The 26,608-nt window shown below is 44.5% G+C and overlaps 1 protein-coding gene across 1 annotated transcript; it reads right to left on the bottom strand.

Annotated features, from left to right (window-relative positions):
- Window positions 1-36: 36 nt before the first annotated feature.
- Window positions 37-20,321, bottom strand: LOC128907327 (protein ELYS-like). Its single transcript, XM_054196059.1, has 24 exons — window positions 20,180-20,321; window positions 19,207-19,460; window positions 17,440-17,620; window positions 16,424-16,631; window positions 15,591-15,707; window positions 14,540-14,624; window positions 11,370-11,517; window positions 10,587-10,719; window positions 10,318-10,499; window positions 9,875-9,936; window positions 8,914-9,042; window positions 7,085-7,175; window positions 6,907-6,996; window positions 6,604-6,744; window positions 5,723-5,827; window positions 4,858-4,951; window positions 3,853-3,976; window positions 3,675-3,731; window positions 2,560-2,706; window positions 2,281-2,468; window positions 1,967-2,111; window positions 1,740-1,871; window positions 392-539; window positions 37-304 (listed from the first exon to the last, which is right to left on the bottom strand). Exons 1-24 carry the CDS (start codon window positions 20,298-20,300, stop codon window positions 150-152), a joined length of 3,237 nt encoding a protein of 1,078 aa, XP_054052034.1. The 5' UTR covers window positions 20,301-20,321; the 3' UTR covers window positions 37-149.
- Between the last annotated feature and the right edge of the window lie 6,287 nt (window positions 20,322-26,608).

Below are 26,608 nucleotides of genomic sequence, written 5' to 3'. Positions count from 1 at the left end.
CTAGTGAGGGACTGGCGGGTGCTGTTGAAACCCAACTGCTTGCTCTCCTGTTTGGATCTCAACAGGTCCCATTTTAGAAACATCCTCAATTTTAGAAACATCCTGCTGAAGAAACAGCACGTTTAGCAGCTATAAAAACGACATCATCTTTAAAATCCACCTTGTGAGAAACCGGTTTTCTCCTTCATTCCTGCCCAGGATTCTTTAATTCTGGACAATATTTTCGCCAGAAAATTTGGTCTTTGACGCACATTTCCTGCTTTAGCTTGTTTTCTTACTGGAGTTAATGGCTTTGGTCTTGAGACTGTAAAGCAAGAGGGGAAAAATTTCAGCCTGGTGTCATCCAAGTGACAGGGAATTCTCCCCTCTATTTCCCCCCGCTAAAAGTTACCTTCTCTTGAGGCCAATGCAGGCACATGGTAAAGCTTGGCTCTCTCTACGGCCAGCTGCCTTTCAATTCGTGGAAGGATCTTGCCATATTGGGCTAATAGAGAATTTCTGGCAACTGCTCTGTCGGTCAAGCGATGATCGCCGTCGTTCTGATGAAGGAAAAGCGCAAAGCAAAAGCTTAACTAATTACAAGAAGTTCATTGCACAGACCTCTCCGGGCTATTTCGCATTAGTGAGCAGATTTCCTCTACGGGTGTGGTAAAACACCTCCACTGCACAGAACAGCGGCAAGTTCTACCCATCCGCACACACCGATTTCACCTGGTACTTGTAGCAAAGTGGAAGGAAGACTGGAATAGCAACAGAGCCTACAACTTGAAGTTAAAACAATGCTGGCACTCTGCAGAACCTTCTTCTGATACACCTGTTATCACCTGCAATTTTCTGATATCACCTGCAATTTGCAAACGACTTACTACATAGCAGGCTTTCCCTTGTTCTTCCTGAAACGCCAGTGCCCTGAATATACGGGACAACTGGAAATTACCCTGGACAACATGATGTGAAGATTAAAACAAGCAAGAAAAAGCGACCTACGCACACCACCTGGCCACATGACAGTTTTCAAATGCAGGACCTACGACTTCCAAAACCACCTTAGAAGTTTGAGTCACTGGAAAACTATGATTCCAGAAAACGGCAAACGCGTCACAAATCCAGAACACAAGTTCATGTAACACAAAATGTAATCTGGCTATTTTGAGAAATAGAGGTTAGACAAGAATTTTTGTCATAAAAGCCGTGAAATGAAAGTTGCGGAATTGGAGAGCACACTGTAACTCGCAGAAATTAAAAAAAAACAAACAAAACCCACAGAAATTTAACCTGTGGATTGGCACCTAGCCTGCTCTCAGCTAGAAAAATACAGTTGCGTGCAAGACACAAGCGATGACATACAACCTACTCGTCATCCCATAGGAAGGAGTGACACAAACAACTTCCAGTAATCTAAGCCACGCATAACATACGTATCTCAATAACGGAATGGTAAGATTGGCTGATGGGAAAGATACATGTTTATTCCTCAGATGCAAACAAACTGTTCTCAGTGGGGTCAACAGTGGTGTGTAACATTTAATTTATAGCTTCATAGAGTAGCTTTGGAGTAGTGACGTATATTGGTCAACATTTAGCTTCAGCTGTAACCAAAGGTGTAGAAACTTGTTCCGAGTGTTTCAAAGACTGGTATGAAAAAAACAAAGCAGGATTTTTATTGAGTACTATCAAAACCAGTTAGTAACACCCAGCAGAAACGTGCACGCTTGACAGAACAGAACTTTCACGCTTACCATAAGATTTACATTCATGGATTGATTCAGCTCTAGTGCTGCAATGTAGTTGGCACGCTGCAGATGGTGAACTAAAAGGAATTCTTGATTCTGAACACCGGCACTGGTCCTTAAAAACTTCTCCAAACACTCCTATGAGAAAAAAAAAATCATTCCAAAAATCTGTTATGGCTCTGCCTTTTCTCTTTTCAAAGAGACGATGAACATTTTTCCTTGCTCCCACTTACTTGTTCGGTGTCTGTGAAAGGCAGCTTCAGCAAGTCTTCCATCAGGCCCATCTCACGGCACATTCCGTACATGTGTTTTAAGAGGTCTTCTAAGTTTGCCTGAGCGGCATGTTGGTGCAACAGACCCCAAGCCTCCACCATGCACCTGTAATTAATTTTTCAGACGTAAAGGGATGTTAATAGCATAACCAAAGAGATGCCCCAAGAGTCTTGTACTCAAAGTTTAAAGGAAACTTAGGGGATGATGATTTCTATTCTTTGTTCTCCATTTTCACAAGATTTGCGTGACAAAATGGTGGGGTATATTTCTTTACCTATTGGAGAGCAACACAGTGAGGAGAAGCTGCACTTCCCCGCTGCTTGCCGTGGGTGGCCTCATCAGCTGGATGTATCTGAGGGCTTGCCCACGCTCCCCTTGGCACAGGAGGGACTGAATAATTCTCTTGTGCTGCCACGACGCGGTTTTGATTGTAGCGGGATGAAAGAGCAGGGCCAGTGAATTCTGTACAAGTTAGAGATCGGGTTTTAAAATCATTTTCTAGATTATAGCTTTGTACTGCAATGTATGTCTAACTCAACTCTACCATACTTACTTCGTAATCATTGTGATCTAGAAGCCAAAAACCTTCAACAAGCTTAACAAGTCCCCAAGGCATGCCAAAGGCAGTTGCAAAGGAGTCGATTGAAGTTTCTGTCTCACTCGGAAAGGAACGCTTGATATCCAGCAGCAAGTAAATTGTCTGACATCAGGTATCTCATTAAGGCTAATCAGTTTGTAAGACCAAAACTTTATCACATTACCTTTAGAAAAACATAATGAAGTAAGAATATAAAAGTGGTAGGAAGCAGAAAATACATTCAAAACATTGGAGCATCCAATGCTCAATTATTACAGCAAATAAATTCCACAGTTGGGTTTTTCCCTCATGTCCAGCGTCTATAAAACAGTGTAAATTGTGGCATCCTTACAGTACAGCTCAGCTCCGAATGATTAAAACTGGATTTAAACCAGTATGCAGGTCACTCATTGGTAGTGTCATTTTCTCTTTCTGACGTCCGTTTTTAGGGACATCATCTAACAAGACAGCTCTGGGCTATAAGCGTTTCTAAGCCCCTTGCTCTCTAGGCTCCCCTCGCGGGTTAGGCAACAAACAGCAAAAGCAAGGCTGTGTATTTCAGCAGCTTAAAAATTAAGTTTCTGCCCCATGACTTTTCTCTTCTCCCTGTTGCTTATTCCGTGTGCCTGCACTTTCAACGGAACCAAAGCAAGCACTGTGAGCTGCGCTGGAAAACCCGTGATTTCAGCAAAAATCCGGTACTGGTAAACCACTCTTAGAAATCCTTTTGCTCTGAAACAGAAATTGTTTTATAACCCATCATGGGTGTTTTAGAAAATTTTAAACGGTGTTTAAATTTGGAGAAAAACTAAGGACATTTTATATCTTCAACCCTTATTACTAAAACTGTTTTCTCCCTATCGGAGAAGACTTTTGCAACAAAACGTTTAAGAAAAAAGTCATCAAAAATCCACAGTACAAAGAAATAAAACAGCGCTTCTGTCTACAACTTAACGCTAAACTAAATGTTTTCACTTGCATCGTCTTTGAAGCATAAATGAAAAAATGTCATGAAACAGGTCGGCGACCAACACTGAAGAACATTTATGTGCATCCCCTGAAGGTGTAATAAAAATAACTAGAAAGGATACAATTGCGTGTTTGCAGTTTTCTTCAATGCTTTCTAGCAAATAGAGATCCAGCAGTGCCTGAAATGAAAAATTAAAAGTTCTGAAAAAACGCCTGTCTTCCCTAAATCATTGGCTTTTGGGTGGGGTTTGGCGGGGAGGGCGGCCGTTTGTTGTTGTTCTCAGTGAACAGGACACTCACATGCAAACTGGCAGGCGGGTATTTCCCAGTTCCTCCTGCATCTCTCCGCCACAGCTTCTCCACTTGGTCTCCTAACTGGGAAACCATTCCATCAACCATCAAGCAGTCCGAGTCCCATTTTCCTCTGGAACAAAAGGTAGCAAGGATTTGGACAGAGTTAAACACTAATTCCAGCCTCCCAGTGTGACGGCTTTCCTCCAGTCTTCTGCTGACTGCAGCCCTGCCCTTTAATCTCCCGATGGCACAAAGCAGAAAAAGGACACTAGAGGCTCTGTGCTTCGAAGGAACACACGAGCCTGTATGTAAGTTACTTGAGAAGTAAGCCAAGGAAGATGAACTTTGAAGTCAATACCTCATACCCTGCAGCTTCCACCTTAACTCACCTTGCAGCCTCTTGGTCACAGTGCCATCGCCGAAGCTTGGTCAGGTCTTTATTCAGTTTTCAGTACAATTTCCAAAGAAAAACCTATTATCGGCTAATCCAAGGCATGCCGCCTATGTGCTAGGCAGCTAGTCCAGGAAAGAGAGCTGACGTTAGCAAGTGCCTTCTATCCGACAGCCAGGAGAGTGCGAGGCGTGCCAACTCCATGTAACTCCAACCATCTTACGAAATCACACCACGTACTTGTGAGAAGGGGACTTAGGCCAATACAGTTATGACCCTCTATTGGTCATGTGGTCATAATCGGTCATATGGAGGTGACTGATCCTGTCCTAATCACGTGGCCTTTTTCAGTAGTCAGAAATTATACACATTAGCCAATGAATAAAGTAGACTACCGAAAAATGATGATACCAACCAGTGGTACTAAGCAGAGGTAGATATCAACATTTTAACACAGGAAAGTAACCTCTCTGTTCAACAGAACACACGTGTCACTGAAGTCAAGAGTATTGCTGGCAGCGGCATTACGCATAGCCCATGCAACTGTTGAGATAAAAGCCATTCCCTTCCACTTCTGAATTTGCCGTGGAAGTGTTCTAGAGTCTTCCTCTAGCTCTTACCTTGATAAACGCTCAAGTTTCTGTCGGTGACCAGTATAGTAGCTCTCAATCAGAGGATAATTGTAGAAAGGTCTCGACAAACGCGTATCGTCATCTACAGGCAACAAAGTAGAAGCAAGTTAAAGCAGTCATATCACACTTGTAAAGGAAAATTTTTGCCTAAAGAGACAGAAGATCGTACAAGCTAAGCATCAAGAAGCCTCCAACTCTGAAAGAAGCCAATCCTCTTTCTGCCTTTGCTAAAAGAACTCTAAGAGACAAGACTCAATTCCTTCTTGCCCCAAGTGCCGTTTCAAGGTTACAGTTCACGCAGCATTCACAACATGTAGGGTAAGCTGAAGTTCACCTTAAAAAAAACCACCCAGTTCTCAAAGGGAATGGTTTCTAAACATGCTGCGTGAGCATCTGTGAGACAATTAAGGCTGACAATGGAATTTATAATCCATCCAACTAAAGAAGGATTTCCAAGGTGTACTTTCTCCTCAAGCAACTGATAGAAAGTTCAAAACATGCAGGTAATGCTCTCACTGTAAAAACAAGCATTCCGGTACTTGTTGTTTAATAGTACTTTGTTTAAAATCTCAAGTAGTTCAAGCTGTGGACACAAGCAGCGCCTTGAAGTCAGAGGCCCATTGCTATCCCTAAAATCCACCCAGGAAAGAAACTGCCTGCCTCATTCTACGCTGTGTACTTGACAACCCAGCAAAATCTCAACTTCACCCACAGAACTTCAGCACACCCTGCCACTGAACCAGCACGACTTCTTCCTGACGAAACCGTTACAAAAACATGGCTAAGCATGCGTTCGTGGGAGTCACTCACTGGATGGTCGCCTTCTTACAAACGTATGACAGGTCACGCTTACCTAAACCCTCTGGAAGGAGACCGGATTGACAGAACCAGATGACCACTCGTGCATACAAAGAAATGAGGCCGGTTACCGCTTGCTTATTTGTCACGTCTGCAAAACCTGAAAAAAGGCAGGAGATGATTAGCGTTATGCAATTCTGTTCATTTTCACAAAACTCCCTTCATCCTACTAAACCAAAAGTATAAAAATAGCACATTAGAAATCTTTGTCTTTGCGTTTTTCATGCTGTATCGCTTTCTTATTTGAAGAAAAACCCCACTATCACCACCAAAACAAAAAGCAACCCCTATAAAGAACTAAACTCACTAAAGGCTAAAATAAAAAAAAAAAAACAAAAACCCCAAAGCCTGAACTACTAAATGCACGCAGGAATAAGACATCTGTTTCTCACGTAGCAGAGATTCTTCTGATAGCAAAGGGATATTCTTTTCTTTTCTCAATAGGCCAAGAACCATTTCTAAGAGAAAAAGCTGTAGAAACTCAAGTAACTTACTTTGCACGTTACTCGTTTACGCTTCCTTCGTATTGTTTAGCAATTTGCAACACGGTGTCTGCATGCAACTAGAACTTGCTAGCTAAGAATTCAAAGGAATACTTTTCAGCAATACCACATTCGGTTGCTGTAATTTCAGCCCAGTTGCCTACAAAGCTTCTCTCTGAATGTAGCCTCCCCCACCCCCTTGCATGAGCTCCACCATAAACTGTTGCCCTGAACTCAATGCGTGTTTTGTGGTGGTCCCAAGCGCTCAGCTTTAAGCCCCTTCTCCCAGCTAAATGTGACTGTCTTCCAATCCTCAAAAACAACAAAAGCCCATGTTGCCACAATTCCAAATCTTAATAAAACATACCAAAGATTTTGTAGCACTACTACAAACCTTTTTCAGTAAGCTCTTGTGCTTCTGTGAGAAAACAGTTTAAGACCGTGCTAAGGTTGCTCAAAAGCAACTGGCAGCGCTGGAGAGACCGTAATGTCTGGGGGTCAATGAAGTTGCAAGAGCCATCAAACAGCGGAACACCTTTTCAAGAATAAATATTAAATCGTTAGCCGACAGAGCAATTCCAGAGTTTCAAGGCGCACTTCAAGGACCGCGTGCAATATCCTATAGCGGCGTATTACTGAGGAAGCTCAATCAGAAAGAACGACTTTAGGTTTGCAGAATGACTACGCTAGTACTCACAGATTTGGTCAAATTCTTCCTTTGTAGAGATCACTTGGTTCCATGTCCACTCAAGAACAAACCGTAAATTACCAGCAGACCTTGGCTGCTCTTTAAACAAAGAGAACAAAAAAGAAATGAATCAACAGGCTCCAACTCAAAGAGGTACCACGTAAAAAAACAACGTTCCAAGTATTACCTTCAGATATCCAATGTTTAATGCATCCAGTCAGAAGTCCCACAGAACCTGTCTGGACAGCAGCTGACAATACTGCTTCCAGCTGCTCCTCCTAAACGTAACAGACAAACTCAAATGAGAATCTTACCTACTTGCACCATGTGAACCATCAACAGTAAATGTTTCTTTCTAACTGTATACTCATTCAGACATCACAAAGTCAATCAGGACACAGGCCAGGAACGCCACGTCCTTTCTCTTAATTCCAGCCACAGGCTGGACTGCCCACTGCTCTGAGGAACACATTAACACACTTTTCCTCTGACATTTCAACTTACTGCAGCCTAATTCTAATCTTTCTTCGCATGCCTCTGCATTACAGTCTTCACGTACTGAGTTCCAACTTACTACGTCCAGAAACATCCTCTGCTAATACGCGTTACACATCTGTGCATATAAGTTTGCCATCAGGAACGCAGGAAGGGGACAGGACAAACACAACTGTGCAACGTTTGCATGGAAACAGTGAAGCTACGGCCAAGCAGCTTTCTAGACTATGAAGACATGAAGCAGTTCTGACACCCAAAACAGTACGTTGGAATTTTGTAACGTGACAGAAAAGAAGCGAAACATTTACATCCTAATGGTTTAAATGTTAGGCTCTTCAAATACTGTATTATAGTGTAGTGGTAATCCTTACAAGGATAAATCACAGGTACGCACAGACGCGCGATATTAAGTAGTAGCTTATCTCAGCTGGTGTTCTCGTACTTCTCTCAGGTGAAAGGACCCTTCATAAGTTTTTACTTTGGTTTTTGGGATGGGATTTGTTTGGTTGGTTGGGTTTTTTTAAACACATTCAAAAGTATCTTTCCCCTCTAGGCAAAATCATGACATTCAAAGCGACTTCTACACATGTAGAACACACATGTGATATTGCCATCTTTTTCGGAAAACTGGTTTCAGACAAGGAAACACACCATTGGCCAGCTTGCCAAGAAATTTCTTTGAGCTACCACACTGTGCAGAAGCGTTCATGTCCTAACACACGTCCACAAATGTGGTGACGAATGCAGGAGACAGGAAGAGGAGGGCAGCGGGAAGGCTGCTCTCCCCTTCCTGCTGATTGCTCCAGGGAAAGGTTGGTGCATTGCAAATGGAAAACCTATGGCAGGGGGAGTGAAGTCACTGTGGTGGCATAAAGCACATAGAAGGTAGCGAGTGTCATGAGATAAAGGTGATTAAGGTGTTGCAGCTGCAAGAGGGCAGTCTCAGAGGAGCAAATTGGGCTACTGCAGCACAAGGCAGAGGCTACAGAGGTGAAGATCCGCCCGGAGAGGATGCAGAAAAGCCTACCGATGAAGGGAAAACGAGGGCAAGCCGTGAAGAAATTGCCAGGGAGAGCTGACAGCAGTAATCCTTTACCACAGCCCACTTCCTTGGAAGCAAATGATCACGTACAGTGCAGCAAGCCGACGTCTGCAAGAGCTCGCATCCCAGTGAGACGCCCCCATCGTCGGCTACTGCACTGAACCACTGCTTTGAGAAACTGACAGGGATGGGGGTTGCTCTGGGGGACACATGCGTTATGTTGGGCATGACCAGCACTGACTGCACGCTTCCTTGTGCGCATCTGTGTGTGGCACCGAATTAAGAGAGGGGTCTCTAAAGACAGATCTCTTAGGGCTGTTCCCAGTCAAAGTCACTACTTTGGATCTAAGGATACGATTACTTCTGCTAGCTCAGGTCAACACCTGTATTTCAAATTGGAGTATCGTGTCTTGTAGCCCCTCCAGCCCTGTCAGACCAGATGGATGTATTTCCCCCTTGATTCCCTCATAGGCACTCACCTGACTCAAACTGGATGGCTGGACATCAACTGGTCTTGGAGACAGCAAGCCAGCTACAAGACACCTATTGTAGCTATCCTGAATGGCTTCCCATATCGAAGGGCCAGATTTCTTCAAAAAATTCAAGGTCTGAAACATCAATCGAAAACCACAGATTAAGACAGCATTGTTATTCCGTCACTACGCTTCTGGATAACCTCTAAAAGGAAGAATCTAAATGTTCACTGACACCGTCAGACAGCCTGAACCACTAAGATGCTTTAGGTTAGCAATCTGCGTAATTAAGTCTTTTCTACCTTCTCTGTCTATACACAGGCCTTGCTCTTTCCCTCAACACTGACACAAAATACATTCTATATAAGCTAAGCTAACATGCAACTTCACGCTTTGGAAGATCCTTTCTATGCCTATTCGTATGGAAGCCGATTCATGTTGGAAACATTTAGTGAGCTGAAACTTCACTCAAAATTATCTGTCACAATCTGTGCCGTGGCTCAGAAGTTATAATTTGGCCGAGTTTGGGAGAAAACAAAATTTTCACTCCTCAAACAGTTATGTGATTTTTCATTTTCTCCATTCCCTCCTTTTTCAAGAGAATTGGGGATCAAAACTCTAACTCAAGACTATGCAGGCAGTTCGACTGAGGGGCAATAAAGAAGTAACACCTTTCCCCGCCTTCTACAGTGGTTTTGTTCTTGCTCCTGGAGCAACGTTGCATTCCTTTCTAGACATTCAATCCCCGATCGTGCTTCAAGAGGAGACAACGGCAGTTGTACAGTCCCAAGAGGGGACCTAAAACATTACCATTTGCATACAACTGGCGACAGGATACAATTGCAACTATGCGTGTGGACGGGCAGGATGAGCGTGAAACGGTCCCTAACACGGAAAGCAGTGCAACAGAAAACTTAGAAAAGCTACATCTCCTGCCACTCGCAATAAAGATACAGTAAAAGATCACCTCCTTCTGGAAGCCGGTGCAAGTCATGTGAACGACTCCGGAGGTCAGCAAGCACGTACCATCTGCAGAAACAGGGAACGTTTGACAACCTTCCGTACTCTCACAGTTATGGCATGACCAGTTTACATTTTTTACACACCGGTATCTAGAAACATATAACTGAGTGCTTTGAGCTTCAGTTCACAGGCATTTCAGGCTATAACCAGCACCACTTCACCGCCTACATTACAAAAGCACCAAAACTCAGCCGGCTGTCAGATATGTTCCACAATAGTAAATACCTTGTCAGTACAACGTGATCAGAGTTGGGTTTGTGGGCGACTGGGTGTTTTTTTGGTTTGGTTTGGGTTTTGAATGACAAACAATGACTGAACAAGAGAACCAATGAATGGCATTTGACCTCATTTTAAGCTTATCACTCTCAAAAGCAGTGAAATACCTACCAAAGTTATAGTTGCCTGGATGAAAAAACCGCTCAGGTGGTGGATAAGAAGGAGGAACTCCCCGACTTAGACTCCGCTCATGGACCAGAATATCCAAAAGGAGCTTCGGAGAAGTCACGCTCACTACAGTATCCAGCGACCACAGTGCAAAATAGGGGCACTCATGAGGGAATTCTTCCGGCCTTAAAGAAAACAAGCGCGTAAGCTAAATGCCGACATTCAAATGAATTATTGGCAGGCATATGGAAAACTACTGAAGAAAAATCTACCTTAGTGAATCTGGCATTTGAGCAGAATACCAGCGATTAATGTCAAATACACCCAGGTAAGTAGATGGTTTTCCCTGACCGTACGTATTCACTTGCCAACTGAAGACTGAGACACTGGTGTCAGGAGACGTGACTGTAAAAGACAAGACATTGTTTCTGACTTGTAGAAAATACGATAGATCCGATATTTTTAAAACACCACTTTCTATTTTGGCTTCATTCTGTTCTGTCACTCGTGAAACACAACACTTCCTAAGAGTGATTACAGTACTTACGGAATAGCAAACATCTCTGTGATAGGTTTCAGTCACACTGCCCCTTTTTCTTGTCCCCTCGTCCAGATCACTGGTCAAGATACTAAAGAGAAGTGGCGCCAGTGCAGTGCCCTGGGGAGCACCACTTGTGACGGGCTACCATCTGGATGCAGATGCGGACATCGGTTTGAAGAAGGGAAAAAATTCTGGTCACATTCCTAAGCAATGGAGAGTTTGAACTTCTTGTTCAAAGATGGCAGCTGGAGGAGTAAAACGACTGACCATCATCATACAAACGGCCCCACCATACATCGCGATAGCATGTCAGCAAGCATAAAATAAAACATATATTTTCCCTTAAAGAAGTCCCACATAACTTAAGCATCCATTTTTTCTTCGTAAATAATCCCAACAATCTAGTCTATGCAGATAGGCAAGACTTTCAGACTGTGGGGACAGAACAGCATTCGTTGCTTAGGTTCCAAAAGCACTTCTTTTAAAATCACCAAACACGGACATCAGAACAAACCTTCATTTACGCTATCCTCTCCGTCAACGTCGCTGCGGAATTTTTCGACAGTCTGGCAGCTGATTAATTTAGTACTCATCTGGCCTCTCAAGGGAAAGGCTCCACCCGTGAGATCTAAACTGAACTTTTCGCCACGGTATTCCAAACCCTGGGGGAAAAAATCAGAGAAGAGAGCAAAGGTCATTCTAAGATAAAAACATACAGTATGGCTAAATATGAGAGACAGTCTAACAGAATAGGCTTATTATACTGTGTATTTCGCATGAGCCTATTTCTGATGGTAAACAGAAACTACGCCTGACATGCAAGAGAATGCAGTGTCAAATCGTAACGGGTAAGTTTGGCTGTAAAGGCTTTGCACTTTTTCAAAATTTAGAATTTCCCTAACATTATTCAGATCTAAACATGTTTTGCAGAATTCCTTGCGACATCCAAGAATGTTCTTTATAAAAATAAATATATCGCTACAAAGAGATATCTAAAATGATGCAACACACATGCATGCAAAGCTCTTTGCTCCATGTCTTGATTGCAGAACTGATGAAGTTAGAGAAGCCCCAGCATTAGAGCAGCTAAAGCTGTCAAGAGGTATTTTCTATGGGCACACCACCAGAGTGACCGTGCACCCCTCTCTAGTTACTGTGAGAACTTCATACTGATTAGCAATCTTCTTTCAAGCCACGTAAGCTATGACAGCTCCTCCTCTCATCTTGTCAGAGACTAACGGGTGAAATATCCCTCAGCTCCTTCACCAAGCACAGCCAACAGCAAAAGGGAAAACCAGAAAGGACACGGGGTGCACGTGGCCAAGGCTTTTAGCATCACGAATTACTACACAGTAAACAAACTAATTTTGAGATACACAGAAACCCCGGCACGATTGTGGTGAACCTCTGATAGCGCCATTTTTTAAGTTAAGCGTGAAGTGAAATACCGTCTTTCCAAATACAGCATTCATTCAAACTGTCTACCATACAACACATGAATGGGTGTACTGGGGACAAATAGCAGCTCTATAATTAAAAAAAAAAAAAAAAAAAAGAGGGAAAAAGAAACCCAACCCACACAACCCATAAACTGATAACGCCACATTCTACCCAAGTTTCCTAAACTTGCAGAGCTCTGAAACGAACTGGCATGAAACCACACATTCCCGTATGATCTCATAGGATACATCTAATTCACCTAATCTGAGAAGAGGCGAGCTTTCTCTTAATGATTCCAGGAAGTGTTACAAATAAATATGAAGGTTGTCTAAAAAGAAAAATTAAATAATTAAAAAAAGTCTTTCATAACTAAAAAGAAAATGCTTCTGAAGCAAAGCAGTGCATTTTAAACTTTCCACGCCGGGCAAAGTCATTCTAAGGAACTCCATTGTATGGGAGATGTTAAGTAATGACTCCATTGACTAGCAAAACACAAAAACAAGTTTTCAAACGAGATGCACTGGTCAAACTCTGATATCAAAGTAGAGAGTGTATACTCTGCCCATCCGCAAGCATTGTGCAGAACGAGGGTAAAGATGCGCTCTACGATCGTGATTTGATGCACCAGATTTAGCAACTGCTGCGACAGTACAAAAAAGGTCTTTGGAAGCATTACTTAAACATACCTTTCTGTTTAATTACTTAAGCAGACTTAAACCAGCCTTGAAGGCAATGGAGACAAGAGTTTGACACGCGTATAGAAAAACACAGTACCACATGTTCCATAAGTCCTATTTGTGACTTTTACCATGACACACAGTCAAAGAGGCACTGCTTCATAGCCTCAAACCTAATTCCCGGAACAAAAAGCACTGCTGTATTGAAAAAGTCTTTTGAGCTCCTATGAACTCTATCCAATGAACAAGGATCAACAGTAGATTCCTCCTTCTTTACTCAAACTTGGCCTAGCAAACGGGAGACACTTAAATTTTCTACCCCTGAAGATGGACAAGAAACTTGACTCAGACAGCCATGCAGGCAGACAGTCATGTAGTACTAACCAATCTGTGACTACAAGGAAGTGTTCTGAGACTAAAAGTATCCGCTGTGGAGCACAGGTCCCGCACATCAACAAAGATAAAGAGATAGCATCCAGCACGCGATGAATCACTGGAAGATCCTTCTACTTGGTCACCGTGATAGATAATGCATTTTAAAGAAACACCACCTTTTCCAAACACCTAACCTCTCTCTATGCAAAAGCAACAGTGGCAAATGAGGAAGCACCTTTCCTACACATAAGCAAAACACTCAAAATCTAAATTAATCCAAAAAAATCAAAAGGCACAGTCCCTACAAAAACCAGAGTACCACGATACAAGAGTCACCCCTGTTTCGTTCCATAGCTATTGAGAACATGCAAGAGAAAGTACCAAATCAGGAGGAAAGACTTGCTCTGAACTAAGATTACTGTCCCCTCAAAAAGATTTTGGAAGACTTCCAGGCGTACAACTGAATGGAATTACACATCTAACAGATGCGCCTTGTCTCTGTTAGCTATCTGAGATACAAGGATACCTCACATCTGTATTTTAAACGCATCCTCTTGGAGCCAGATCTAACATTTAGGTACACTCTTCTGACCAAATTACATATTTTCCTGGCTTTAAGAGTAGATTGAATAGGTCACCCAGCCAAAAAGAAGAACAAGTTATCTTTACAGCTACTAAGTGTCAGGATCAACACTGAAGAGACACTGTAGGTGCATTTCATGTCAGAAGTCCGGCTGACAAAGCTCTAAGGGAAACCAAGAATATAAAACTGAAGATCAGCAAAGAATAGAGTATGACTGTATTTTAAGAAAGGGAGAGAGACAGAAGCTTATTCAAGTCCGAAGCTTGGTTAAACCAAGCGATTCAAGGCCCAATCTTCTCTTCCTACATGCCATTCGTTTGGTATTTCAGAATAATTTTATTTGCAAAAGCCGCGTCCTCTTCAGGAATTTCATTTATACGGGCTCTTTGCAGATGAATCTAGCTGGAACACACGACACTGCAGTATAAAATGGTATGCCTTCTTTCCAAAAGGTATGGACAAAGGCCGTGCCCAAGAAGACTCAGCAAAACATTATTATTTTTTCAGCCAGCTCTGAAGTTTGATGGTAAATCTCACCCCTGTAACTCAACTGATACTCCCTTAGAGAAAATTACTATTGTCTGCTTTTCCCACGCATGCACCTCTTACCTCATACATGACTTGTCCTGAGGCCACGCGTTTTCTGTCACCAAACGCTAACTGCAGCAGGTGTAAACTCACCACATCACCTTCACTGAAAAAGGGATAAATTATGAAATTTGGTTACAAAGCTGCTTTATAGTCCTCATTGTCGTGTTAGTAGACCTAGACGTTTTCTTAATAGCATGCTCCTGCTGAAAAGAACACCGCCTCTTCCCAAAACATGATCATCGGCCACATTTAGCCACTGAAACATGAAGGAGGGCGTTTTGACACTAACAACTTCAGGGGCAAAAGCCAACCGTACAATTGGAAAGCTGTAATATGTTGTATGGACTAAGAATTGTTGGAAATAGTTCTTCACAATGAAGAGTTCTCCATCAAAACTGCTTTGAAGTCAAATTTTAAAAGACTGCCACTCTACCAACAGCTGAGCTGATGGAATCGCTTGCTGATGCAGAAAGAGAGATCTCTCTGCCCTTCCCTTACCACCAAAGTTCCCCTCCCCCTCTTGCACACTCTGCACCCTTCCAAGTCCGATTTGATTCAGCAGAACAGCAGGAACCCATTGGCTTTTCTGCTGAATCGTTTGCTGCCAGGGGAGCTGCACTGGCTCACCAAGGCTCCACAGACTGCTGACGCTGGCACAAGGCCATCGGCAATACTGTCACCGCCGCCTTTAGGGGCGGCAGGCTGTTGTGTGGGCACATCTGGTGTTCTAGATCTGCAGCCTCAACTGCTCCTAGTGGTATTTTAATACCACGGTGTGACTATCAAACAAATGATGAAGCGGTCATCGAGGAACAAAAGCAAACCATTTGAGAATGCGAGCAGAAGAATATGGCCACTGTTGCTTTGCCTTCTGACAGAAGGCAGGAACTAGTAGGTCCCTCTTCACGTCTGGTAAATCCTGTAAAAATTGCATTCTAAGTTTAACACCTTCCGTACCGGAAAGAATCGCAGACACACAACAAATACACATGTTCAACTGTATGGGAACAAATATCCTTAAAAAAAAAAAGAATTAATTCAGTGGCTGATAGTTAAAGTTTTTATTCACCTTTCCTGCGTAGACTGAACAGCCCACAAGTAGCAACAATTGCGAGGATCATTCTCGGGCTCTTGAAAAGTGACAGCATAGACAGGAATCCTCCCTCCTTCAAGCTGAGAGTGGTGCCTACAGGTTTAGGGGAAAAAAAAAGCAAAACGAAAAAGAAAACAAAAGGTGAGCCTAGTGGCCCAAACACAGGTAGTTTCTCGTTTCTTGGACTACGTCAAGCATTGTTCTTCCTGACTTCTGAACCTTATTTGTACCTCCACACTCTACTCTTGCCACCTAATTATTCCTCCACTGTCTATTTATGCATCCAACAGCTTCTGGGGAGTCAGTGCAGATCTGCTGAAGTGAATCCCGACCAGAAGTTAGCCAAATATTTCAGGTGAGATTGCTCTTTCGGCCAAAGCTGACATGCAGGAAAGAATACATTTTTCAGGCACAGGTCAGCTATTGAGTTTTCATGTCTCACTAGTTTCACCCTGGACACTTTAGAGAATATCGGCACCAAAATCACATCACTGACATACTTCAGCCTTTCAATGGATGCCCCAGTTGCAGTAACCGGTTCTGAAAACCCCAGGAAGCATGCTTTCCACAGTTCCTCAATCCACAGGCACAATAAGGAAAACAATCCTAGTCCACTGGGGAGAAGGCGGACCACTTGATCCAGGTATGACTGAAAAGTTATGTCAGAAGAGGATTTCTGAACGTGCCAAGATTATACTCATACTCATGTCAGTCCCTGAAAAAGTTCTCTTTACATCCACATACTTCCTTAAGCAACAAATCGAGAGCCCCACACCTCCAGGCATGGCCAAGTGTAAAGGCCTACTTACTCTCTCTTCAAAGTTTTCATATTCCAGAGCGACAGGTAGCCATCCGAGAAACCCACAACGAGCTGGTTGCTTCTGCTTATGTAGCACAGGGCTGATACTGCTGTTCCGGAAGCATTTTGTAGTTGAAAACAGAGATGTCTCCCTTCGCTGGTCACAGTTTCTCTTCTTTGTGCAACTTCAGCAGGATTTTTAGTGACAACTTCTAGATCTACACACACAAAACCAAGCAATAAATGAATACGTTATGCCATTTAGGCTGCATTTTAGGCACTGATGTGACAACCCCTATCATCTAATGCTACCGTGCCAGGCAAAATAGCCATTTATGCAACACTTTTTTTTGCCATTTCCATTATGTATGTCTTCAAAGAACATAAGAACTCTCGGATAAGACAAGTATTCTCACTCACGTTTGAAAGCTAGGTAAAAACGTAACCTTAATAACGTAACCAAATTCTTCCTGGACTCTGAAAAGCAGGAGTTTGGGCCTCGTGATGAAATTTGAAGTGGCACCTCGTGTTTGAAGTGGCACCAATTTCTGAAGCTGCTGTTGTAATAGCCAAAACGGTGTATGCAATCTGAGTACACCTATTCGAGATTTCATTCATCCAAATGCATGGGTGTTGGTAAGTCGGGTTTATTTTAAAAAACAAGCCCAAAATTTGCCCCAAGTCAATTAACACAAGCAGAAGAGCATTCCCGGGAAACAGGGCTCCTCCAACACAACTTCCTACCAGGCGGCCGCACGGGCTCACGTGGCAAAATTCCTACACCTCTCTGGCAAGAATCATAGTGGCACAGGGATCTTGGTGGGAGGGGGCATTTACAACACTGGGAGGAGCAGTCAGACACTCCCAGGTTTAATCAGGTCAGGACTATACGATGTCAAACTGCCACCTGTAACCAGTCGTCAGAAATGTCTGACACAAGGGTCTTCAAAGTGGGATGCATACTGTTTCGTTAGAAGACAGAAGTTTTCTTGCGTTTAAATTCATGTGGAAAAACTGCAGGCTCACCCAATGCTTCGATATCATTCTGAGTGCAGGAGCAATCATCCAAACTAAGGTCAACCAGAAGGAGATGGCCAGCATCTGTAGCCACTGCTGCCACCCCAAAGAGCCATCGCAGACTCTGATGGAGGTGCTGAGTGCTCACGCTGGGTCCTCCGTGATTCGCTATGGGTTCTATAGCGGTTACCTACAGGAAAACTACAAGTTACTATTTGAGCTCTTTGACAAGCTCAATAGCAAAAGTAAATACAGGAGCATCAAAGCATTGTTTGCAATTAGATCAAGAAAAGAGACAAAGACAAAAAAGCCCCGTACAAAAACCTGTTACTGCCTTCCATTTACTAGATTTCCTGCGGGTAAGTGACTTAACTTCAACTTACATGGGGCATTCTATTAGTACAGCTTAGCAATTTCCATTTCCTACTTCGCAGTAATTAACTGGAGGAAAACACAGAAAATCAGTTATACGCAAGAAACTTTATCGTATTCAAGGGGCTTAAGACAGACAAACACAACTACATCGAGGTCTCCCACCGCTCACAGCCCACCAGCACCGCGATACAGTCTATGCCTTCTTTGACAAACGGGCGTTAGGATAAATCAGGGCTCGAGAGTCAGACGAGGCAGCGGCCAAGTTGCATGGGAGACACACCATTTCCATGGGAGTGAAACGTATTTAGAAAGCGTTGAAGGGAGAGACCAGCTTAGTAAAATTCACACTAGTCCGCATTTAGAAGAAAAGTAACAACCACATAAAGGAAAAGAAGCTTTAAATGCACACCAGCGCTTTCACGAATGTTGAGAAAAATGTTAAAAGCCAGCCTAAAGCAGCAGCTTCTCAGATAAAAAGGTGACTCCACCTAAAGGAGGAAGCGCACGCTGCTCTTTCACGTGCCCAGCAGTCTGCACGCAACTGTCTCACAAGGCGAAGACAGACCTTTCAGCACACGTTGCAGCACATCCCAGGACAACACTGACTGCTAGAGCAGAGACACGAGCACACGAAGACTCCTGCGCTAAAGCTGCACGTATTTCTCTCTCTCAGTGACCCCAATACGAATGCTTACTACTAGTCATCACACTGTAGCATTACAAACAAACAAAACTCCACCTGTATTCTAGCAAGTCAAACCAAAGCACCTGATGGAAAGCTGGCTAAGAAGTTAGTTAGTTAGTTGTTGCAGATTCTAAGATGATAAAAATGAATCTTCATGTTCTATTGACTTCCACCGATTCTTGTTTACATTAAGATAATGAGGCTAGGGGACACACATCATTTGAGTTTCTGGGTTACAGAAGACAGAAAACATCAGCAACATTACACCAGTGTGTCCCATCTACACAAACACACTAGTCAGAGAGCAGAGATTCAAGGACTGCAGGCTGAAAGGTGACCTCCCAACAATCTGTCAGATAACTCACTAGAGGCTCTTTTTTCCTCTCCTAAGTCAACAGAAAAATGTGTTCTCCTCAGCCTGCTTGCTAGGCTGAGATTCAAGGCAATGTGTCGAAGGAGAGAATCAGGTAACTTTGTGCTCTACAATAAAACCAGAAAACTTGTTTTACTCTCAGTAAACTCAAACAATAATGGCACATTAAGCCCAAGATTTTACAGCAACGCCGTCTTGACTGGATACTCTCAAGTGACAGGATGTTAACGCACAATAGAAAAAATACCTCCTACAAAGAGACGCTCCAAAGCTTGTCCTAAAACAGGCCTACGCAGCACCTAACAACATCAAAGCTTCGTTTCTCCAATGAAAAAGTACCTACCCTCCCGGGAAGAACAACCGCTTTAACCACTCTTGAGAGTCCAAGGTCGTACAGACAGAGAACACTTCCCTCTGCGTCTTCCAACCCAACCAGCAGTCCAGTTCTCTTCTCCCAGGAAAACTCCTTCACCACACGAACAGTGGGAGGCTGTTCATTGACTCCACTGAAACGGTACGCAGAGAGCCGCTCTCCTGTCACAGAGTTCACCACCTCAAGGTGAGGACCACGTGCCAACCACGCCAGGCCGTTTCTCCCTGTGAGAGAAAAGAAAGAGGACTGAAGCAAATGTCCAACGGAAGACTGAAAACAGCTGAAAAAAAATCACAGTGCCTGCCCCTTTCCTTCAATAAACGTACCTAGCAGAGGAAGACCGACCTACCTCATTCTAGTCAATGATTCAAAATCACCCGTTGAAATCCCCAAGCAATCCCTCCTAAAATTAACCACCTTGTTATTTTGCATTTGTACTTGTCATTCCCGCACCGAAGAATCTGGGTTGTTTGGGATAAAGATTACAAGGTCCTGATCGACAGCCTTTATACCATATTCGCCTTGGTTTTGCTAGAAATGATCTAAACGCATATGGGAATACAAGTCTTGGAGCGTAGAGGAAGAATTGAAGGCATTTTGTTTCACTGAACTACTGCCAGCCCAAAGGAAGTATGAGCTCAATTCCTGCATTTACACTCAGGTAGATAGATTCTACCTGGTCTTAACAGAAGCCTAGACCTCCAGATAGGCACCCAGCTCTACTGTCACATCACCTGGAAAGTCCACTTCAAAGTTTAACTACACTCACGTTTTAATATTAGCATTTGTCATCGCTGAAGCACCCTTTTTGTTCTCTCTCTCTAAACAGGATGCCCCTTAACAGCACCAACCTGACACAGCTGATACGATGACCTGAGGCTTCAGGTAGCCTCCAGGCAAGAACAGCTTTATACCGAGACCAAATTTAAAGGAAAATGCTCACCTCCAGAAAACCTCCCGCACAGCACAGAGCCGAGGGTTCCCTCATCTTCCCCAAGTGCCTGAAGAGTCACCTCTGGAAACTGCAGCAGACTGCTCGTTACCTCAGCTGTTAGGTCTTGCATTCTTCACTGTAAATACAGGAAAAAATTGCACAACTAGACTCACGCCAGCCAGAAATATTCTTGAGAGTGACAGAAGTTTCATCATTATGCAGTGAAAAATGCCCTAGACATCACCTCTAGCTCTTTTCCTTGCAAATAATGGCACTCGGGAGACTTTTTGCTCTCCCAGCAGAGCAAAAGGAGAATCCTTTGCTTTTCTGATGCCTGTGAGATCACCAACAAAAAGTGACCCAGACGTATCAACAGAGAAATAACAGGAAAAAGCCCAATACACTGAGTTCAAGTCTACTCACACAGGTTAGGAAGATGGGAGCTGAGAAAAATCAGATTTTAAAAAGCTTCTCAGTAACAGGTACAACTTTCCATTTGTCCTTTCCCTTGATTTCGTACTTTACCCTTTGTTACTTATTGTCAGTTGTCTTCTAGCAGCCAAAATTACCATTGTTCTTCACCTTAGGTACTTATGACTTCCAAACTATTTCCAAAGAAAGGAGCGTACCACGAGTCACAGGCTGAGGATAGATTTTTGCATTAAAAAGCTCCAAGAAAAATAAACATGCAGAAATTACATGTTCAAGCAGAATCGCATTCAGCCAAGTCAGGGTTCAGGGACGTCAGTTTTGACTGACGGTAGTACCCGAAAATCCGTTTCAAGGGCCAACAATGCAATGGGCTTACTGACGAAAAAGCTAAAAATATGGCCAGCCGCAGCTGAAGAGATGGTTTCACAAAACATGCTGACTTCCTGGCCACCAAAAGAGAGGACTTGCCGCCGCCTCCCATCTCTCCATCTGCTCCTTTGTTCTACTACCGTACTCCTGTGGCTCACCTCGCACTGCCTTAACAGTGCCTTAGAGCACTTTAGGAGCCAAGTTCACTCCCTGAGCAGGCAGGAAACTCACCCAGAAAAGCAGGTGGTGTTCCACCAGCTTCGAGAGCTCAACTGCCTTGCAGAGACAACCAGCAAGCATAAGAGGTGGCACAAGGAAGGAGGCAGGACCACGCATCGGGAAGAAGGAGAGGGAATTTGTCCATCTCCTTTTTGTGGCAGTCAGCCCGGGCTGCTAGCTCATACCCGGGTGAAACGACACACTCCGTTTGCAGGGAGGGCTAAAAACCCCTTTACTTTTAGAAAGGACACCACCCAGGACACAGTCAGGCATCTTTTAAGGCAACTTTTAACTCCCTCTTGCACGGAGAGACTCCCTAGCTCTCTGGGAAAGGCTGCAGCTGACAGGCGTCGTTCTTTCCTTCCGCCAGAGGTGGAAGCTAAAGTGATTTCAGGGAAGGGTTATAAAAGGGTTTATAAAAGTTATACCAATTTTTGAATTGTTGTTAATGACTGGTTCCATGACATTTTCCCCAGAGAAACAGGAAGCAACTCACAAGCACTGGAGGAGCAGCAGATGGAAAAGTCACTTTCTGCACTCTCGTAGTCGTCAGGTTCAGTGAATTTGCACTTTGCCGGATTTTACTCCTGCAGAAAGAGGATTTAGCGAGTGAGTGAGCAGGTGATTTAGGGAGTACCACCGGGTCAGGTCTTTCCCGCTTAGGCAGAAAGCCTCCCCGCTCCCGGCGGTTTAGGCAAAAACCCTACATTTCATCCAAGCCCTAAGCTGTAGTCTAAAAAGCCACCAGCGTGACAGAGACGGTCTGTACCAGAATCCTACAATCGGCCTTATTTCACTCAAGTGCAGCCTACAGATTGTCTTGCAGAGTTTGTGCAGATGCTCCACAAGCACAAAGCTACAGCAGAAGGTGAGACGAGGAAAGAATTTCAGCTCTCTACCCCAACAGCCCCCAACAGCGAAGACCCTGTGTCTGATGCAGACCACAGATTTGACATCCCTCTCCATGAAAAAACAAACAAAACCAACACAGATCAGAACTTGACGCTGGAGCCACTTTACCCAGCTACCTCCTGCGGTTATTCCCCAACACGACTATACTTCCGTTCAAGAGTTGCAGTCCCCGTCTACCGTGGCGAAGCTCGCAGCAGTTCCCAAAGGCACTTCTGACCTTACGCTCTTTTTTACCTTGCTCGGTGCACCTGGACAGACAGACGTAGGCGCTGAGTGTCTCAGGACAGAACATACACGCAGCCTTCCCAGCACAGGGAGACAGTGGTGAGCAAGGCACTCCCAGCACACCACACCGCTCGCCTCTCCCAGCACGAATTCCAGAATCCCAGCACGAATTCCAGAATCCCAGCATCACAATGAAGAGAAAGGCCTTCCAGAATCACTGGAGGTCCTCTGGTCCAGCCCCCCTGCTCAGGCAGGGTCACCTACAGCAGGCTGCCCAGGACCGTGTCCAGGCGGCTTTTGCGTATCTCATTCTGAAACATACTTTGACAAAGAGCAACCTGACAAGCCCAACTGCAAATGCATTTGCAACACGTGCAACAGGCCCGGCTTGTTGGTGACTCTCTCCTGCCAATTTAAGGCTTCTCTCCACCACACAAGTCAAGCAATACCACACCAGCAAAGCCTTGTCACCATTAGTTCTCTAAAACTGTATCCGACAGCTTCCTAGGGAGAAGGCACAAAATTAACAGAAGCCTGATTATGTTCGTTTCACTGTCTTAACAAAGCAAACCCCAGGCAGGTCAATGCAGGAAAACCAGTTGATGCAGCAGGTGAACAAGAAGCTGTCCTCAGCAGAACAGGGTACGGTACTGTGTGCCCAAACGCCTCTGCCAGCTGCCAGCCAAGACCGATACAACCATCCAGAGGGAGCACCTGAACGACCCCGGTTAGCCATACACCCCACACAGGGCTCAGCATTCCCGACAGAATTAAGTCCCTAATTTTTATCAAACCCCCATCATTTTATCAAACATGATCAGGAAGCAATTATTAGATCTGAAAGACTGACGCCACGCTTCCTTTCTATTGGCAGAAGTTCCAGACCTGGAGTCACGGTTTATTAAGGAAGGGCAGAGAGGGGCGTGAGTAACAAATCTTAAAGATGACAAAAAGGGGAAAACATCAGACTCAGAAGACCAGAGGTTAATGGATCTGGCCGCAATGCCCGTTACTGGGAAACTCGCCTGAGCCACAGCAATGTACTGGTGCTCCCACTCCTTCCAGGCTTCCTCCGGACGGGACTCCCACGTGGCCTGTGTGCTCCGGATCCGCCACTCATTCCCAGCCAGCAGAAACTCTTCTCCCTCCTGCCTGCAATAGCCTTACTTACACTGGGTTTGGGCTTTTGTCTTGATCAGCACTTGATAAGGGAACTGACTCTGAGCAACTGGATGTGCCCACGCCAGTGCTGCGGATGAGGACAGGGACCATTTCTCAAAGGCAGAGCTGTCTTCTTTTCTTCTCAAGTTTTTAAAAACAATGTGTCTGTGGAGAAAAAAACCCAACAGAACACCTTTGAAAAAAAATCCCAAGTCACAGATATTAAGTACTACTCCTGTATCGCCAGGCAGAAATGCAGCAGTGCTGCTAAGATGCCTTAATAGAGCAGAGCACGAGCTGGCCAGCAGGCAGTAAGGGGAGAGTAGCCGCTGTCAGGGAGCGCCCACCCCAGACAAGGCTTCTGGGGGTCTTGGTTCACATGGGCCTCATCTCCGGGTCAGATGGAGTCCTAATTCAGACACAACAAGGGGTCTGCGTTCATCGGCACGTGAAAGCAATTCAGCTCTTTGCAGGACTGAACTGGTGCGGGAAACATTAAATCTTCTGGCCACAACTGGAGTACTGTGTCCAGTTTTGGGCTCCCCAGTTCAAGAGGGACAGGGAACTACTGGAGCGAGTCCAGCGTAGGGCAACCAAGATGATTATGGGACTGGAGCACCTCCCTTATGAGGAAAGGCTGAAAGAGCTGGGACTCTTTAGCCTGGAGAAGAGAAGGTTGAGGGGGGACCTGATTAATGTTTACAAGTATCTAAAGGGTGGGTTTAAGGAGGACGGAGCCAGGCTCTTTTCAATGGTTCCCAGCGACAGGACAAGGGGCAATGGGCACAAGCTAGAACATAGGAAGTTCCGTTCAAATACACGGAAAAAACTTCTTTACAGTGAGGGTGACAGAGCACTGGAACAGGCTGCCCAGGGAGGTTGTGGAGTCCCCTTCTCTGGAGATTTTCAAGACCCGCCTGGATGCAGCCCTGAGGGATGTGGTTTAGGCAATCCTGCTCTAGCAGGGGAGTTGGACTAGATGATCTCTAGAGGTCCCTTCCAACTCTGAAGATTCCGTGATTCCGTGATTCTGCTCCTGATATCTCCTCGTAGCCAGGCAGCTGCAGCCACGCGGTCACTGAGCCATGAACCGCGTTGGGACAGCAGACATCTAAGTGCCTGAGCTCTTTTCAGGGGAGCTGGAATAAGAAGGAATAATTAGTGCTGGAGTCCCAGCGAAAGCCTGTCTGGAAGGACTGCAAAGAGGGCCGTTTTCAGTTCTGAGCCCCAGAAAGGCCAGGAGGAGAGAGGGAACCTTCTCTTGCAGAAGGAGACGAGGGACTGGGGAAGTGGCCGGGAAGCAAACTGCTCCTGGGCAGGAAGGAATAGCTCTGTGTGGCACTGTCGCTGGGATCCGGCATCGGGAAGCAGAGACAACCAACGCCTGGCAGCAGGGGTCATCTGTACGCTCTACGTTTCAACTCTGTGCTGCATTGCTGGGAGAGAAAGGGAAGGAAAGAAGCTGAATTAAGCCACGCACACGAGAGAGACCCAGAATTCTCAGGAAAAAGAGCTACCTCCGTCACATAACTTAGCTGTCAAAATATACGCCGTGCGTTAATAAGAATACAGAATAAGCTCTTAATATGCTGCCCTCCCTTATTGGCACATTCACCCTTTCCTTCCTCCTCAGCTGTCAGTCACTTTGAGCTGGTATCTCTTCTCATTTTGCCCAGCACCTGACCGCAATTGGCACCGAGACCAGAGCGGGAAAAACTATGAAAGTGTGCCTTTCAGCGTATCGTCAGGTTGACAGAGTTCCTTCGTAACAGAGGTCTGCTGGAGTCTCGGCTGCAGTCTGTGAGCGTATCAAACGTATTACCTGCCATTGGATTTTGAAGGAGGTTTTTAAAATTAGTTTTAAACCCTACCAAAAATGAGATAGGGATTAACATGGAAAAGATGACCATAAAGTCCTTAAACATAAAAGAAGAATCCTAGTGTCTTAGCAATCTGGCTATAAACTAACTCTTTTTAGCAGGTTAGCAATTTAGGAGAAAGAGAGACAGACAGATGAGAAGACAGAGGTGGTTTTTGTCAAAGTGAATACTGAAGGTGCTCAAATCCTGGTAACTCTGCCTTACGCTAGCGCCAACGTAAAAAAAAACCCTCAAAACCACGTCGATGGTATTGGTACAAGTAACAGTTGAAGAATCTGTCCTTAAATTTGTTCAGAACAGTAAGAAAGTTAGCATTTGAAGAAACTCAGGTAAGCTGTTTGAAGACTGTCAGCATTTACAGTCAACATTTTCACATGTGCACGTTTTCTATTTGTATTCTTCCATCTTTCATTTGATAGTACTTGCTTTAAGAAAAAATACCTCTTCAAAGGTGCTGGAGTATACAGTTAATTCACCCGAGACAAAGAGGACCCTGTGGGGGTTTCATCTTATTTAGGAATGCAACATCTGGTGCACAGGACCAACAGTAATCTCAGATTCCAGGAAACAAAACTACTTGTTTTATAATACTGCCTCGCTTTATGTAAAGAACACGGCGTTTATATAAAACAGGTGCTTATAGTTTTATAGCTGCATTTATCTCTATTTAGTTAAATTTTTCCAAATATGCAGAGAACTCTTGCAAAAGAAGTGGGGTTTCAATCTCTAACGTAGAAAGCGAGAGATCAATTTTGTGTCAGCCACGTTTCTGTTCTGAAAACAGAAATGGTCTCCATTTGAGTGATGCATTAATAGTGGTACGAATCTTTTAGAATCACAGAATGGTTTGGGTTGGAAGGGACCTTAAAGATCATGTAGTTCCAACCCCCCTGCCCTGGGCAGGGACACCTCCCACTAGGCCAGGCTGCTCAAAGCCCCATCCAGCCTGGCCTTGAACACTTCCAGGGAAGGGGCAGCCACAGCTTCCCTGGGCAACCTGTTCCAGTGCCTCACCACCCTGACAGTAAAGAATTTCTGCCTGATATCTAATCTAAATCTACCCTCCTTCAGCTGTAAACCGTTACCCCTCATCCTATCGCTACACTCCCTGATAAAGAGTCCCTCCCCATCCTTCCTGTAGGCCCCCTTTAGGTACTGGAAGGCTGCTATAAGATCTCCCCAGAGCCTTCTCTTCTGCAGGCTGAAGAACCCCAACTCTCTCAGCCTGTCCTCATAGGAG

Source organism: Rissa tridactyla, chromosome 3 (assembly GCF_028500815.1).
Source record: "Rissa tridactyla isolate bRisTri1 chromosome 3, bRisTri1.patW.cur.20221130, whole genome shotgun sequence".
NCBI classification, from domain to species: Eukaryota; Metazoa; Chordata; class Aves; order Charadriiformes; family Laridae; genus Rissa; species Rissa tridactyla.
This window is presented reverse-complemented; position numbering and strand designations above follow the sequence as displayed.